The sequence below is a fragment of the Mytilus trossulus genome, chromosome 12 (assembly GCF_036588685.1).
Source record: "Mytilus trossulus isolate FHL-02 chromosome 12, PNRI_Mtr1.1.1.hap1, whole genome shotgun sequence".
In the NCBI taxonomy this organism is placed as follows: domain Eukaryota; kingdom Metazoa; phylum Mollusca; class Bivalvia; order Mytilida; family Mytilidae; genus Mytilus; species Mytilus trossulus.
This window is the reverse complement of record NC_086384.1, coordinates 14,647,326-14,664,782: the sequence shown is the minus strand read 5'-3', so window position 1 is coordinate 14,664,782 and position 17,457 is coordinate 14,647,326. Positions and strand designations below refer to the sequence as shown.

At 32.6% G+C, this 17,457-nt stretch overlaps 1 protein-coding gene across 3 annotated transcripts in view; it reads left to right on the top strand.

The window, feature by feature from the left end:
* The window catches only part of LOC134693004 (G-protein coupled receptor dmsr-1-like), a 106,385-nt gene that overhangs the window by 30,675 nt on the left and 58,253 nt on the right, over window positions 1-17,457 (top strand). Inside the window, exon 1 of one of the 3 annotated variants that reach the window (XM_063553675.1) lies at window positions 6,793-6,867. The exons of 1 other annotated variant lie outside the window; for it this stretch is intronic. In XM_063553675.1, coding sequence (XP_063409745.1) covers window positions 6,812-6,867 — 56 coding nt within the window. In that variant the 5' untranslated portion in view covers window positions 6,793-6,811. Of the gene's footprint in view, window positions 1-6,792; window positions 6,868-13,948; window positions 14,026-17,457 lie in introns of those variants that run through there. One more of the 3 variants, XM_063553679.1, reaches the window with a different exon arrangement.

Below are 17,457 nucleotides of genomic sequence, written 5' to 3'. Positions count from 1 at the left end.
GCTTTATCTTGACAAGTTATCAAAAAATTCTGTCAGTTTTAATTAAGACGCCCCAGCCACCTTAAATGGCAGTAAAATAAAGTTTGGATAACTAAATGCGTGACTTCAATCCCAGAGTCCTTCCAGACAGCAAAAAGGTTTGAGGCCCACGACACTTCTTATATTAGCTAGATCAACATGAAGCTTAAACATATCAACTTGAATACACGTGTTCGTCATGATAAAAATCTTAATTATAATGATTCGCATTTCTGTGAATATCTAAACTTGGTTGGTCCTTCAGAATTGTATTCTTTAGTTTACACTTCGATTTGTTTCCCAAACTACTTTATATTCCTTTAGCAGGTCCGATGAGACAGTTATAGGCCTTACATTTTTGTTGTCTAGTCTCTAACCCACAAATATAGTCTCCAGCGTGGACTGTGTATAACTTGCAACTTTTCCCCTGCATCTTCCAAATTTATTTCTTCATAATTTATGCATGACATTTCAATAAGGGGGATGACATTACTTTTACTGTTTAGTATCTTGGTAATTTTAAGGAAATTTTGCAGTTTTTGGTCATTATCTTGAATATTATTATAGATAAAGATAAACTGTAACCAGCAAAAATGATCAGCAAAGTAAGATCTACAAATAAGTTAATATTACCAAAATTGCCAATTGACCCCTTAAGGGGTTATTGTCCTTTAATGACAATTTTTCACAATTTGTTCATCATATTTGCTAAAAATCTTCTCCTCTAAAACTACTAAACCAAATTCAACCAAACTTCAACTGAATGATCAGTAGGGTGTATAAAATAAAGTTTTTGTTTTATTTTCTATTTTGTCAAAAAACATGGCCGTCATGGCTAAAAATATATCACAGGGTAAAATGCAGTTTTTGGCTTATATCTCAAAAACTCCAGCATTTAGAGCAAATAAGCAAGAAGTTAAAGTATTTATTAGGTCAAGGTCTACCTGTCCTGAAATTTTCAGCCGAATTGGGTAACTGATTTTTCAGGTATAATGCCCCTGAATTGATGATTTTAAAGAAATTTTGCAGTTTTTGGTTATTATCTTGAATATTATTATAGATACAGATAAACTGTTTATAGCAAAAATGTTAAGCAAAGTAAGATCTACAAATAAGTCAATTTGACCAAAATTGTCAATTGACCCCTTAAGGAGTTATTGCCCTTTAAAGACTTTTTTTCACAATTTGTTCATCATGTTGACTTACTTTAAAAAATCTTCTCCTTTGAAACTGTTGTATCAATTTCAGCCAAACTTAGGCTAAGTGAGTTTCAGAGTATCTAGTATAAATTTTATATTTTATTTCCTTGTATTTTTGCTTTTGAAGAAAATAGGACGATTCAAAGAACATTCAAATGAATTGAAAAGCCAAAATAATCATTGATGCGAGATTTAACCAAAAAAAATAAGGTGAGCGATTCAGGCTCTTGAGCCTCTTGTTATCTTTAATGTCTCTTTGTTTTGATCACAATTTTTTTGTCCATGGAATGAAAGGTTATACAACTGCCATACAAGTGAGCTAGTTGAAAACAAGTAATAAACTTAATTTAAGGTTTAATCCACCATTTTCGACTTCAAAAATACCTGAACCAAGTCAGGACTATCAATAATGATTATTGTTATCTATTCGCTTAACGTGTTTCAGTTTTTTATTTTTATTTACAAACTTTTCGTTTTGAATTATTCTTATATTTTTGTCATTTTACGTTTTGATGAACAATTTGGGTGATCGATTTTCAGGCAGAATGGTGACTTGGTCCTGTTGAAATATGACATTCATATATGGCCCGCGGGGGGGGGGGGGGATGGGGGGGGGGGATAAGAGGGGTCCTGATCCCGAAATCCCGATATCCCTGGCTTAAAAACACGAAATCCCGAGGTCCCGCAATTCGAAAAAAGAATTCCCGGATCCCAGAAAGGGTCAATCTTGAAATCCCGAGCTTAAAAACAACCGATCCCGGAGTCCCGTTAAAGGTCCTATCCCCCTCATATATGACATGTAAAAAACAGTAAGCCTGAAGCAGATTGGAATTATAGACCCGTGAATCAACATATTTATAATTGTCCATATTATGAGTTACATGCATGACTGATAGACCTTTCTGTGATTTTGATATAACTTGTCCACTGTAAAATCTTTTTGAGATAGAGCAGGTACGATTTTTTTGTATATGAATTTATTGTCTAAAAGAAATGCATTACGATATAGCCCAATGTCGATATTACCGTGATATATTCTTATGCGTTGCACATGAATGGTATCCCGGAGTTCAAAGAAAGCTGAAGTTAATGGTATAAAATAACAAATTCAAATTCAAATTCAAATATTTATTGCCATATAAACTAAAACATTACGTTTGTGACATATAAAATAATAAACAATATAACTATATTTCACATATATATATACACAATCATCCATTTACAGTAACTATTCCAGTGTCCCCTGTCCTCAGTTCTAATGACCTTTTGATGTAGGACCCCAATTTATTTACTTGTGATGGTGTTGATGGATTGAGTATAGAAATCAACTTTTCTTCATCAGATAAATCTTTAACAGAAAAATTAAAATCCAAGTTGTTAAAAAAAGTTATTTCTTAGTTCCATATTTAAAAATAACAAACGATTGGTATAAAAGTTATAGGATTCAACACAATAGATCACTTTCGAGTTCATCCGTCACCGGAAAAAATCGTCAATTATATGCGCTTTTATGACGTCATTTACAAGATAGAGGGTCGCCTGTATCCCTGTTCTATTTACGTTGATCAAGCGTCTTCAGTTAGTGATCGTCATTGTGCAGGATAAACTAGAAACAATGGTTGTTCTGTAGGTTCTTAATGACAATTCCCTAATGACAGCAGTGCAGATTTTTTATTTTGAGAATTCAATTTTCCGAATAATTTGTACAATATAGAATTATAGTTTTCAAACCACTCGCTCAACATTGAAATGGATGTGACGACGCCCCTAAACGCACAAATGATGTTCACTAAAATCAAAGTTTTTTTACGGAAATGCATTTTTGAGATTTGGTCGGGTTGTTGTCTCTTTGACACATTCCCCATTTTCATTCTCAATTTTATTGAACTCGAAAGTTGTCTATTTTGTGTGAATTCATATTTACAAATGTATATAGGACTTTTAAAATGTAATTTTTTGTGAGTCAGTGCACGTGTTATGTACAGTGTTGGAGATAGTGGCCAATAGTTTACACGTAAATAGCCTCTTCGATATATGAACAAATGATTTGTCTTTTGAAATATTTGAATGGTGGATTGCTGCTTTTAAATAATTGTCTGACTTACTAAAAATACATGTATCATTCATCTTCATAAATAAGAGAAGCTGTTACATGCATTGGCAGAGTGTAGCATATTTGCAATTATTAAAGATTGATAAAATGTTATTTTTGTCTTTTGACATACATTAGCTATGTATGTACTATAGATATTGATGTTTGCAGAACTTATAATTATTGAATTATGTTTAATAAAAGATATGAAACATCGAGACGAAAAATCTATTCCTTTTGTTCTGTCATTGTATGTTATACAAACTTTTTATTTGATGACAAAACAATCTGTTAGTTACTCGATGATTTTAATTATGTGTAAACTTGTATATCCTGCTAGCAAAGTATTATACAATTACTGTTACAGTATCATAAAATGATTAAAGATAGGAAAGTCATTGTTATGAAGCGTTATATTTACAATATATAATATATGTCACATTAATAATCAAATTCGTATTCGTATTCGTAATTCGTATATTACAAGCTGAACATTACAGTACTGACAATGTATAAAGTACAATCATACATAAATCAGTAGAGAGTTCCGTGTATTTTAACTCTATTTTTACCATGCATTCAGCAAAGTAACGCATATAAACATCATGAGTTTTTGTACAGTATTCACTCTCCTGGTATCCTGTTTCTGCTTTGAGTTTTCTGGTATTCTGATTGTATTTGGAGTTTTTTTGATATTTTGAGTCTGCTGGTTTCCGTTTTTATTTTGAGTACACGGTAATGTTAAATGTTAACTGTTGATAGCGCAAATCATTGTTGGTCTGTTTTCGTACCAAACATTTATTAAATATCGTTTCTTTGAGAATTGAAAACACCAATGAGGTATTATAAAATAAAAATATCAAGTCATTAAAACGGCAAAGACCGTCTTATCTCAAATTCACGACGGCTGCGTCAACTTTTCAACTATACGTTACTCCTTTCTATCGGATTTTTACAAAGATGTTTCAATTTTTGATTTTCCAGGTATTCTGTTTCTATTTTGAGTTGAAGAGTAACCGTACTATAGTTGACTGTCCCTCTGATATCTTGCGCCCCTCTTTTACAAAATTTACTTCCACTGTCTGCCCCTTTTTAACATTTTATGACTTAACCTTCCTCATGTTCCTGGTGAAGTAACTTGATAACTATAATGCCCGCGTCACACTGTCCCGATTTTTATATACGATGGACACCCGAATGCGAAAATTATACGTTCGTACGAAGTTGGTCCCGATTTCGTTTAAATACCAAAAAGTGCCCGAAGCAAGTACGATGAATAACGAAGTCTATACGATGGTGCCGAAATTATATACGATAGCAAAAGATGGACGGACGAAGCTTGACCGAAGACGGATATTTATGCTTCATATCTCAGCCGAAGCCTACACGATGGATCACGAAGGCTACACGATGGATTACGAAGGCTACACGATGGATTACAATGATGGCGGCGCGCGATGGCATACGATGTCTAAAAGATATGGTGTACAGCTTACGATGCATTTAAATTATATGTCCCTTTAATTCAAAAAGAGCTCTTTCTAGGAGAATATCATAATAATATAGACAAAAGGTAGGATGTGGGGAAAGCAACAAATGTGGCAAAATATGACATACAAAAAACAAAATGGTTATGGAGCAAACATTCGTGTGACAACAACTGAGACGATACATAAAAAATCAGAATAATGAAGAAAAAGTTGGTTTCCCTGTATACGTGTACCTGCAGTGTTGGTGTACGAGGCCCGTTTATGATTTTCATTATGTTACTTGAAATGAAAAATTGGCAAAAAATAATATTTTACTTGTGAAAATAAATACTGAGTCTGTAATAGCTGCTCTTCTTGTTCTATTTGAATTAATAGAAACGACGCTGTCGCCTTCCTTTGTTCTCATAGAATCATATGATATGAGCTCCTTGTTTTGTGAACGTCTTTCTTAACTGTTGTATTAGACTGACCAGTACATATCGCGCATGGCACTTTAAATGTATTTTAGCGCGAAAATTAACTTACATTTAGCTGGATTTATTGCCGTCGTAGTTCCATCTTGTCGCCTTCGTACTTTTATTCGATGGCAACACGACGGGATTACGAGGTCTTCACGAAGTCGTGTTGCCATCGTAAGACCTTCGAGTAGCTTCGTGATTCATTCGTGTAGACATCGTAATGTCAAAACTGCCCGATGGAAACGATGGAAACACGAATACAATACGATGTCGAAAGATGCATTCCCGGTGACATTACGATGGTGAGGATGGTGATACGAACTCAATACGAACCCTCAACATCGGACGCACCTTCGGGGATTTTTTAACATGTTAAAAAATTAAGAATCCTTCCCGAAGTAGTCCCCGAAGGCTAGAAAAAGTGGCCGATGGTTCTATGATGGTTAAAGATGGCACTACGAATAGCCCGATCTGGATACGATAAGTCCCGAATTTGAAAAAGTCCATAGTCGTGTTGCCATCGGCGTAAAAATCGGGACAGTGTGACGCGGGCATAAAAGATGTCAATAGAGACGTTATTTTTTCCGAATAAAGGAAATATGATTTTTTCATTTATGAAAATGAATGTATTATTTAAGCACATAAGCTGTAGGTACTTAATAATACACAATTTATATACAGCGTACTTAATATTAATTAAAACATGTACTAATCGGTAGACACAGAATTAACTAAGCGATAAAGAGATGTTGTTTATAGTTCTGAGGACATTTTTTTTACGATACGGGGAATCATGTAACGCGGCAAAACAATGTTATTCTAGGAACCATGAATTATTCACATGAAATAAATGGTTGCATTTATCTAAAATTATCTAGCACACCGATTAACAGTGTTAATAAAACAATTACTGCACATAAAGCATTCCATTTTAGTAAAAGGTTTCTACACAATTTATTGGGTTGAGGATATTCGAGCTTCCGACAAAGTTCTAAACAAACTAATGAAATATAAATAAACCCAGATCACTCAGGAAGGGCATTAAAATCGGTGCTAACTTAATTCAATTGTTTGATTAAAAACAAATATGCGACTGCAGTTTGATGGCAAATATTTTAAAGTGCACCCGTTATAGAAATGTTTGTAATATGATTAAGATAACGAATATCATTAACATTTGATTTTTAATTAGTTTTACAAATCGTTGGAATCTATTTTCAGGTGCACGTACGATAATCGATCAATTAATCGATACTTTTGCACAAGGGGTGTTACACGTATGCTGGAAAGGACAAAAGTCCAAGAAATTTGCGTAAAAAATAATCAATATTTGTAATTGGAGTTTGTCATCGTTTTAATTGTAATTATGTCATTTATTTTTGAAATGTGATACCTTCGGTTTCCCTCTAGGGTTTTGAAATTAAATACGGAATATTGTCAAGATGTCTGTTCACACTTCTGGTACCGTAATTTGTTTCCTGGAGATCGAAACTTTATTCTTAGATGACCATAGACTCATCAACAACAAATTCTCGGTATTCTAAATTTAAAATGTTTGAATTAACTAACCAGGAGATAATGGAAGGATTAAGATGTTCGGCAGTATGGTAAGTCATCCATTTTGTGTGTGTGCCTTGTATTATATGAATTCCTGGTCCGAGACCACCATTGTCGTCCCTTGATTTTCAAATATAGTCCCTAGTGTTGACAATGGATTTCTTGCCATTAATTTGTATACCCCTTCCAAATTTATTTCTCCATATTTAATGCCTCAAATTGCAAGTAGGGGGGGGGGGGGGGGGGGGGTAGTGATTTGGTCCAGCTGAAAAAAGGTTTAAAATTATCACTTCGGAAGCTGTCAAAAGATTTCAAAACGCCCTAAACATAAAATTGTCCATATTTTGAGTTAGAGCCGATGAAATTTTCTATAATTTTTATATAATTTGTCCCAAAAGTAGTGCAACACACTGTACAAGTTTCTTTGAAAAAGCGCATGTTGGATTTTTTTAAATTTTCATTTATGTTCTTAATGAAATGCACTACGAAATAATTGTGGTCTCGGACCTCCTAACACAAATTTTACATTGAACAATGCATCCGTTTTCTTTATTTTGCCTGTAAAGTCAAATTTATCTTTTGCCGGTGAAGTCGAACTATGATCTTCTGCCAGTGAAATAAAACTTATCTATCTCAAAACATTATTGAAGATTGTATTTGCATCCGCTTTATTAGCGCTCTGTTGGGTAGTTGTTGCCATAAAAAAAAGTTGGTACTCATACCACAGGCAAACAACAATTTGTCGTATGTACATGTATCCTTTTGTCAATAAATAATTGGATACTATGGTTCGTGTATACATTCCTCAAATCTTCTGCTTCAATCTAGGTATGATGATAATTAAAGCTTACATCAAATTAAATGTAAATAACTGTAATAAATATGTTTCATTTTGGTTAGCCTTATTTACAAAGAAAATTAGATAATACTAGAACACACCCGTGATATCGCGGGTCCGTGACTGAATTAAAGTATATAACTATCTGCAAGCCTTATTTTAGTATTAGTTTTGACACCTGATAAGTCATGCCGATTATAAGATACACAGTTGTCTCTGCTTTCAAATATGTCTGTTTGAACCCGTCGAACTGGAACTTATCAATTATTGGTAATATTAATTATTTGAAAAACAAAAGGTCCTGGAATGGAGTATTGTTATATCAACAGCATTGTCCTATATTAGTTATAAATAAAGTTAAATTCTTTAATTAGCTGTTTTACGTCATGCCCGCTAACAAATTGAAAACTGTACCTATACGCCTAATGTTTAGTCCAGATTTTTAGTATTCGTATTCTTATCTTAGAAAGTCTTACTGATTAAAATACTACAATGGGTAACAATTTGACAATTAAGTAGTGTGAACCCTGTGATTATGACCCGTGTATATAGCATATTAATCATGAATACACCGTTTGGTGGTGTGCCTGTCAGATGCAGAACATACAGATAAGGTAATAAGTAACTGGTGAATATACTATTGGTATCGGTATCGGACTCAACCCGGAACTTCCTAATTATTCGCAATATTAATTACGTGGAAAACAAAAGAGCCTGGAGTGGTGTAATTTTTAATCAACACCTTTGTACTATATTAGTTATACATAATGTTGAACTCTTTGATTCGTCGTTTTTACGTGATGACGGCTGACAAATTGGACCTCGTAATTTTAGTATTATAGATGCCCTGCATTTATTAGTCACAACCGTTAATGTTACAGTACTAAAACATCATCATTTCAATGTTTTGAAATTCGACATATGGATATAAGTAAACCGTCTCGTCCTTCTATGAGGCATTTCAGTGACTTAATTTCAAGATTTTTTACCCAGAATTTTGACCTCCTACCCCCCCCCCCCCCCCCAAAAAAAAAATAAAATAAAACCCAAACAAAAACAAAACAAAAACAAAAAAAAAACCTTCAAAAACAACAGAAAACACAAACACAAAAAAACATTTTCTATAGACAAATAGTCTAGACGTTAGTTTAAAATGCCCCGACTCATATGCTTCTAAACTTTAGCACTTTATTCCGATTCCTAAATTCAAACAATGTTCTAATAGACTTGTTTTTGATATTCAATATCGCCAGTAAACAGTTCATAGAGGCCTATATATTGTCTTTAAAATAAAGGTTTGAACATTTGCCTACCAACAATTTACATTAGTTTACAGTGTGTTCTTTCATTTCTAAATGAAAATTATTTTAGTCATGTTAGTAATATTCACAAACTCAAGTTACAAGTTAAAATTAAATGCATTACTATATCCTTGTATCCGTTTTGTTCTTCGTCGCAAGGGACAAAACGTCATGATCAAATGCCAGACATTCGTCTGAAATTTTAAGTTAATTCTTCATATATATAGAATTGTGCATTTGTTTAAACAATTTATCAACTACGTTCGACAACCAGCTTTAAAAAGTATTTTTATGTGAGTTTTGAAAATGCGGGTATGAATTATGGTTCTTGGAATGTAAATCAAGGGGTGTCTTTTGTTAGTGCTATTATGCTTACAACATAATTATACCAGTGGTATAATATGCTTAGCTCTTCTTGGTTATGTCTCTTTGTATTATGATTTACAAGAGGATAAATGTCATAAAGATAATTTTGATATTTTTTCATCTATATTATGAAATGATAAGCCGATTGATTCTTCTTCGATGTATATACGGCCTTGTTAAATCAATTACATATATACAGTGAGTCTTTTCTTTCTGTTAATAAATTAAACCGCCTGTCATCAGCTGACATAGCTGAGTACTGATTCTCCTTTTGGCTCTTTTTGGTAAAACGCGGCATACTTTACAAGTACGAGGGTTTCTAATTTCGCCCCTCCCCCGTGTGTTACATGTAGCAGTTAACTTAAAAGAATAACTTTTATTAAACCGTATACCATGTTTCATGTGGAATTTTTCAGTAGAAGAACTATGACATGATTGCAATGGGAAATGATGCATGGCCGCGGGTATCAAATATATATATGTTAAAATAAGAGTCAGGTGTACCATGCAGGTACATTTGAATTCATGGCAGGGGACATACATTGTATTTTCTGCAAATGCGATTTTGCGATAATTACATATACACTATAATTGTACACTTACATTGTACATCCAAAATGCTCCAACTTTTATTGTGAACTTATTATTATCAACTTATTTTAATACGTATATCGTCATCTTAACATAATCATAAATTTTTTTCTTTTGTTCGCTTGAGAAGTATTTTTGAAGAAAAGAGCTAAAAAAAAATCTGTAAAAGTGCAGTTTAAATTAATCTGAAGGTGAACTGGATCTACTCCAGAGACTTTACTTAGAATTAAAACTCCTAGTAAATACAAATCTCTTAATAATAAAGAACATAGTAAATAAAAATCTCTTAATGATAAAGAACAAGATAATCTGACGGAAGTATTTAGAGAATTCCAAATCCTTACAAATTACCATGGTTTTTTGTATTCTTTATAAGAAGTCAAAAAAGATAAAAGTACATTGTACATTCAACAAGGTTTGAATGGGTTTACACTTTTAACTTTTGGGACCGTTTATAGCTTACTGTTCGTTGTGAGCCAAGGCTCAAGGATGAAGACCGTGCTTTGACCTATAATGGTGTACTTTTATAAATTGTGACTTGGATGGAGAGTTGTCTCATTGGCACTCATACCACATCTTTTAATATCTATCTAAAAACTTTTCATAATGTTCTAGGATACATTTTGTATGTCAAGAGTGAATAATTACAAGTATACAAATAAGGAGATGTGGTATGATTGCCAATGAGACAACTTCCAACAAAATATCAGATAAAGTGGATGAAAGCATTACTAGGCAATCGTAAGGCCATCACCAATGAGAAAACCAAATACCGTAAGGTCGGCTGTAAAAGACCCCGACATGGAAATATGAAACAATTCAATTTAAAAAACAAACAGCCGAATTTATAACAAAATAGTGTACGAAAAAAAGGAAGATAAACATGATCCAACGATAGTTGTCCTAGTCAAATATGTTTTAAAGTTCAGAACCATAGATACATAACAAAATAATATCCTCGTCTTGAGACACTTTTTGAAAGACACGTCTGGGGACAGACTTATAGATACATCCTATTGACACCATGACTTTAAGACATGTCTTGACCCACTTTGAGCCATAAGGTTCATTTGCTAGTTAGATATTAACCAAATTAAGGATCGAATTGATTAGACCGATTATTTTCTTGCTTAACGTCCAGTGGCAAATATTTCATACATGTTCATGACGAGAACCAATAAACAATATCAATACAATAAGAAGATAGTGTTTCCTTATAGACGCCGTCCGGAGGGTTAATTTGTACTGTCATTTGAAAATTATTACTCAAAATTAGGATATATTTTTCACAGCCGAACGGACGCTCTACTTTGAAAATTGTTTTACTGAGGAAGACCAAAGTGACCATGTGTCTAGCTTTTCCGTAGTCACTCTAGGGGGTTTATTATTACTATGACTGAAAATAAAAATCTGTCAATGATGAAGACGATGGAAATCTAGCGGGAGTATTTTCATAAATCGAAATCATTACAAATAACAATTGTGTTTTTTTTATTCCATTGCCCGAACCTGTTCCGTCAAATTTAACATTTAACGTAGGGATTTATATATTATTTGATTCAATATGTTTCTCTCTGAATTTAATGCCTGTTAAAAAGAGAGAGATTGAAAACGACCGAACTACAATGTCATGTATATGTATTTTCACTTTTAAGACGCGGCTTTGTATTTATCCTGCACACATAAACGGATGATCTCTAAACATGGAAAATCAGAAGTCTGAATGGGGTCAACATATTTTTACAACCAAGTCATTTGGATTCTTCAAATCGCATGTAGATGACCTCAGTCAGATTAAAAAAGTTCCACAAAAACAAGCATGCATGGAATATAACAATGTACCTAGTGACCTACAGTTAATAAGAAAAGACATTTTATCCTTCCATGTAATAAATGTATTTTATTCTTACAAAATAATCTACGCAACACAATTATCTCCCTTTTTTTTGAATTATAGTACAATTATCTCCCTTTTATTTTAAATTATAGTACAATTATATCCCTTTTATTTTAAATTATAGTACAATTATCTCCGTGTTATGGTGTAACACCAATAATTCAGGCCCGGCCAGAAAGTAGTACATATTTAACACAAAATGGTTCCTACGCATGGACATAACTTTCAAAATATTTAGAATATTTTATTAATTTTGGTATCAAATGAAAGCTGCATGACTGGTGATCATTGATAAAAAAAACAGTAGAACAATTTTTGACTGATAAATTTGAATAATAAAAAAGTGTCATGAAATTTAAAAAGGAGGGTACATTTTGCCTTTTTGTCAGATCGGAAGTACCTGTTTTGGTACATCTGAAGTTCCGGGAACCAGTTCTTTCTTATATGCCATGTAAGGTATGTTGATTTTTTCAGTACAGGACACCAGAAGGTGTTGCTTTGACATGCAATGATTGCCACTTTATTTGAACTTAAAATAAAAGAGGTGTGTCTACTTGAAACAGAGGAATTTAACATAGAAAGCAATGGGACCATGAATTAGTGGTGTACTTCCTTATTTTAATTTATAGTACTATTATCTCCCTTTTATTTCAAATTATAGTACAGTTATCTCCCTTTTATGTCCAATAAGAGTAGGTGATATAACGTTGTCTATACAGACAGAGCACTCATGAAATATTAAAATATATTCTTGGGTCAACATATCTTCACATCTGCCTCAGGCACAGGAAATAAATGACAATGTACAGTATCACCCTTATTGAAAGTCAATTTTTGTGTAATGTTGTATGTTCAAGATTTCTGTGTTTAAAAATAACTGTAGTCTCTATATACATGTAAATACAATATGAGTTATTAGGTATGGGAACTTTTATGTAAGGGGGCCTGCTCAATTCATGCTTCAGTGATTCCCTTTATAGTCAACCATTTTTTCACACAAAAAGGGTGGGGGGCTTGGATCTGCCTATGTTTAATATTTGACATCTTTGGTTGAAGCAAACAAATCTTGTTTGTTTTTATAGAAGTGTAGCTACTGCTAGTGGGATGATCATTTCCTAATCACAATGCATGGCTAACAATAGTTGAAAACTGAGCATATGCCAGTGGCAGATCAAGAAATTTTTATAGGGGTGGGTGGGGTGGGGTGTTTCAACAGCCAAGAGGAAAAAGTATTAAAATGTTATACATATTAGACCTTTGCTTTTCCCTCGTGAACAGTTTCACACTTATAAATTTGGGGCCCTTTAATCCTTTAACTTATAGCTTGCTGTTAGGTCTGAGTGATAGCTCCATGTTGAAGATACTTGGATCCGAGACATATAAATTATAATACAATACTATAATATGTCTCTGCTTGGATGGATAGTTGTCTCATTGACACTTATACCACATCTTTCTACATGTATACAAATTTTGTATCCTCGAATTCAACAGTACATGTACGTCCACATCACATATTTGTACTATTGCCGAATCAAAATAATGTTTTCTTATCTTATCATATATATTTTTCCACTCCAATATCTTGTTTGCTTTGATTTGTATGTCTTTAACAGGTGTGACTATAAATCACACTCGGTTAGATTCTATTTCATTGGCATTGTTACCAAGAACAACAACAAGAAACGAACGGCAAACCGTAAGATTTGTGCATATTTTTGGCGTCTTTTTTACCAAAATCTGTTTAGTCACCTTTTCATTTAACATTTTCTAGAGTAACAACGAGTAATGGTACACCAAGAAATATATTTTTCATACTTACTTTCTTAAGAAATCAATCAGGACACTAGAAGCTCAGACTAGAAGTTCTCCATTTGACATTTATCATTGTCATTGTTTACCTGAAACTCCCCGGAAGTTGAATTCGGATGAAAACTAATGGCCGTAACAAGGTCGGAAAAACACCCGGAAAAACTATTGCGGAACCGGACTATTGATTGTGGAGAGAATTACGTTACACTTTCCCAGCTATGATTGACATCTTCATTTAGAGATTAGATTTTGTAATCTTAAGTCACACCTAAATCAATCGGAAAACGTGTTTAATTATCAATTGCATCGGGAATTGCATACACAATTTATCTAGATTTTTTACTCGACTGAGACTCTAAACAGTTAACTTGTCAATTTGTGCTTCGATATAAGGGAGGCTAAGGTAAGGTGAATTACAAAGGATGGATATATAATCATTGCATGATGTATTACTCTATTGGAGGAAAAGTGTTACTGTAATTTTGCATTTTTGCACTAATATAGGTTACATAAAAGAGAAATTAAAATGTACACCAGGAAACTTCTATAGTTACATTTAAACTAATATAAGTTATGTCTGTGAGCTTGCATAATATAAAATATTCCGTTTTAATTTGAGAACAAAGCTATAGTATGAAAAAGCATAAAGTACATGTTTGAACAGAAAGACTTCAATAAAAATGTCATTAGAAAGCGTGTAAATCTGTTCATTAGACTTTATAATAATGAATAATAAAAGTCGGATCTTAAATCAGTGCATGTTGTATGCTATTGAAGTAAAAATGTAACAAGAATGTTGCATTATTGCACTGTAGCTGAATTGCATAAATAATCTGCACAAGATCACAGGAGATATTGTACTGTTCACGTGTTGATAGCCTCGGTTGAGATAAAAAAAAAAATACGACAAAAGAGACGATGTCAGATTTCAAATTGGGCACTTTCCATGAATATGTAACAACCCTCCAATTTAATCGTGTTATTTCTAATTCTGTGTAGGAAACAGCTAAAAAAAAATCGGTCACCACAATCTGTACAACAAATATAAAAGTTGTTTCAATCCTAAATACTACTCATGCAATTATGACAGATGGAGAATTCTCCATTCCAGAGGAAAACATGTTTTGATAGAAATTTAAAATATGAAATTTTAGAAACTTAGTGTGATTTTAAAATTAGTATTAGTTAAATTATTGAAAACTGAATTTTTTAAACGTTACTTTAACTGGATCAAAGAAAAAAGGAATAGTATCCATTAAAAACATTATAACCATCGACGTTTTACTTTATTTTTACGTTTATAATAACGAATATTATGGCGTTGGCGTGTTGTAAATTTAGCTTTTTGACATACAAAGATTTACAATGCGGTAGACCAAAATACCAGGAAAATTGCTTTTGAGAATAGGATTTTAATTAATCTAGAGTGACTGTTGTAACCTTCATATTAAAAAGGCATTTGTAACAATTTCCGCCACTTCCCGTACGACGGCTATGAAGAATGTAGATCAATTTATCATTATACCAACACAGATTTAATTTAACGTTTTGTGGAAAAGGTTATTTACAGTGATTGATTCTTCATTTAAATTGAAATTTCGTTCTTTAAGTTAAAATCTCATTTCAAAAATTGCAATATGAAGATATTAACTAAACCAATTACAAATTTCTTTTTATATTAGATTTCCAAAATTGTTTTCGGGTACATGTTTAAGCTTTGGTCAGTTCTTCAGTAAGTCTTTAAAAAAAATTTGTACAGGTCATATATTATGTTTTGAAAGATAATAATCTCGCAGGCTTAAATTCCATATTTCTCATCGAGAAATCAGTATTTGTATTTATCGCTATTTTATGCATTTTTCCTTTGATCTTTTTTTGTGATAATTTTCATATCATGCTTCTTGCTTGAGATGGAAAAATTATCGCTAGAAACTAAGGAGGCAACATGGCGTCGCTAACGAAATTGACATTGAAATTGTCAACGTCGTCATAGGTAAAATAGCGATAAACAGATTATCATTGAGAAAATCAATCTCGTTGAGATAATCAACGATAATCTATAAATATCTCTTGTTTCATATTGAGCAAATATTGATACATTATTAGTATTATAGCATATTTCATAAAACACACATGATAGGCGTTTTTAAGAAGAAAATTCTGAGTTAAAAACACCAGATCTTGCGACTCAGTCTTGCGGTTACAAAGGTTTAACCATAGTACATATATGCTTCCAAGAAATATAATACGGTAACAACCCCGTGACATACCATCAGACAGAACTGATATAATAAAAGTATTTAAAGTCGATTTGGAGTCTTGTTATGGAAATACTTAATCAGATTTGATTTTAGGTCATAAAAGACAGATATCAAAATATAAAATGTAATTCCTACGATTTTGTAGTACATTTCAAAAGAAGAATGATTATCTTTGACGTCATATGATTACATTGATCGAATTTTTCGTTCTTCTGTTGGAATATATTGATACCCTGACATGTTTACCCCTCTAACTATATTCATGACATTTAATGATTAAGATTAAACCAAATGGTCACTCTGTCATTCAGAAAAATGCTGAAGGTTTTTCATTTTTCATTTTCTACTTCACTTTGATAGGAAATTAAAACATTCAGGTAGTAAAACAAATCACAAAAACTTGTCCTGCTTTTAAAAATGTATATAACTCTGACGTTTGAGTCTCGTTGAAATCTCGTTCTTGGATTATTTCCAAAATATGTTATACAAGTGAAAAAATATCAATGAATTTAAAAAATGTTATAATCAAACTTAACTTTGTGAAAAAATTGTGTATTTCCAATAAGTAGTTTTTGAGTAATCAATTTTTCAAATTTTATTACCAATCAAGTCTGTCTTTTTAGCCCAAATTTTGAGAAAAATGAGTGAGGGATACTTAAAATTATTTTACCAGAAACATGTTCATCCCACATCCCCTTTTTCTTTTCAGATTTTTTTAGATATGTATTTGTTCAATCATTTATAACAAAGAAGTTGAAAAATATACATTTTGTACTTAAAACAGAGAAATCACAATTTCACTTTACAAGTATTTTTTTATTATAAATCTATCTTAAAGAAGTATAAGAGGTACATGAACGAATTGACAGTCCCTTTCTTCGAGAACTCAAAGTGATTCATTGCAAAAAGTAAAATCACAAAAATACTGAACTAAGAGGAAAATCAATTCGGAAAGTTCATAATCACATGGCAAAATCAAATAACAAAACGCATCAAACACGAATGGACAAGAACTGTCATATTCCTGACTTGGTACAGCATTAGCAAAATAGATATGTCGCACAGATGTATCGGGTTCACTTGTACTCCTTTAATACGCAAGAATTATTTCCCACTGACAGATATGGAAACATATAGATAGGAAGATGTGGTGTGAGTGCCAATGAGACAACTCTCCATCCAAATAACAATTTAAAAAAGTTAACCATTATAGGTCAATGTACGGCCTTTAACACGGAGCCTTCAAGTTGGCTCACACCGAACAACAAGCTATAAAGGGCCCCAAAATTACTAGTGTAAAACCATTCAAACGGGAAAAACAAAGGTCTAATCTATCTATAATACTAAAATTACGAGGTCCAATTTGTCAGCCGTCATCACGTAAAAACGACGAATCAAAGAATTCGACTTTATATATAACTAATATAGTACAAAGGTGTAGATTAAAAATTACACCACTCCAGGCCCTTTTGTTTTCCACGTTATTAATATTGTCAATAATTAAGAAGTTCCGGATCGAGTCCGATACCGATACCAATAGTATATTCACCTGTTACCGATTACCTTATTTGTAC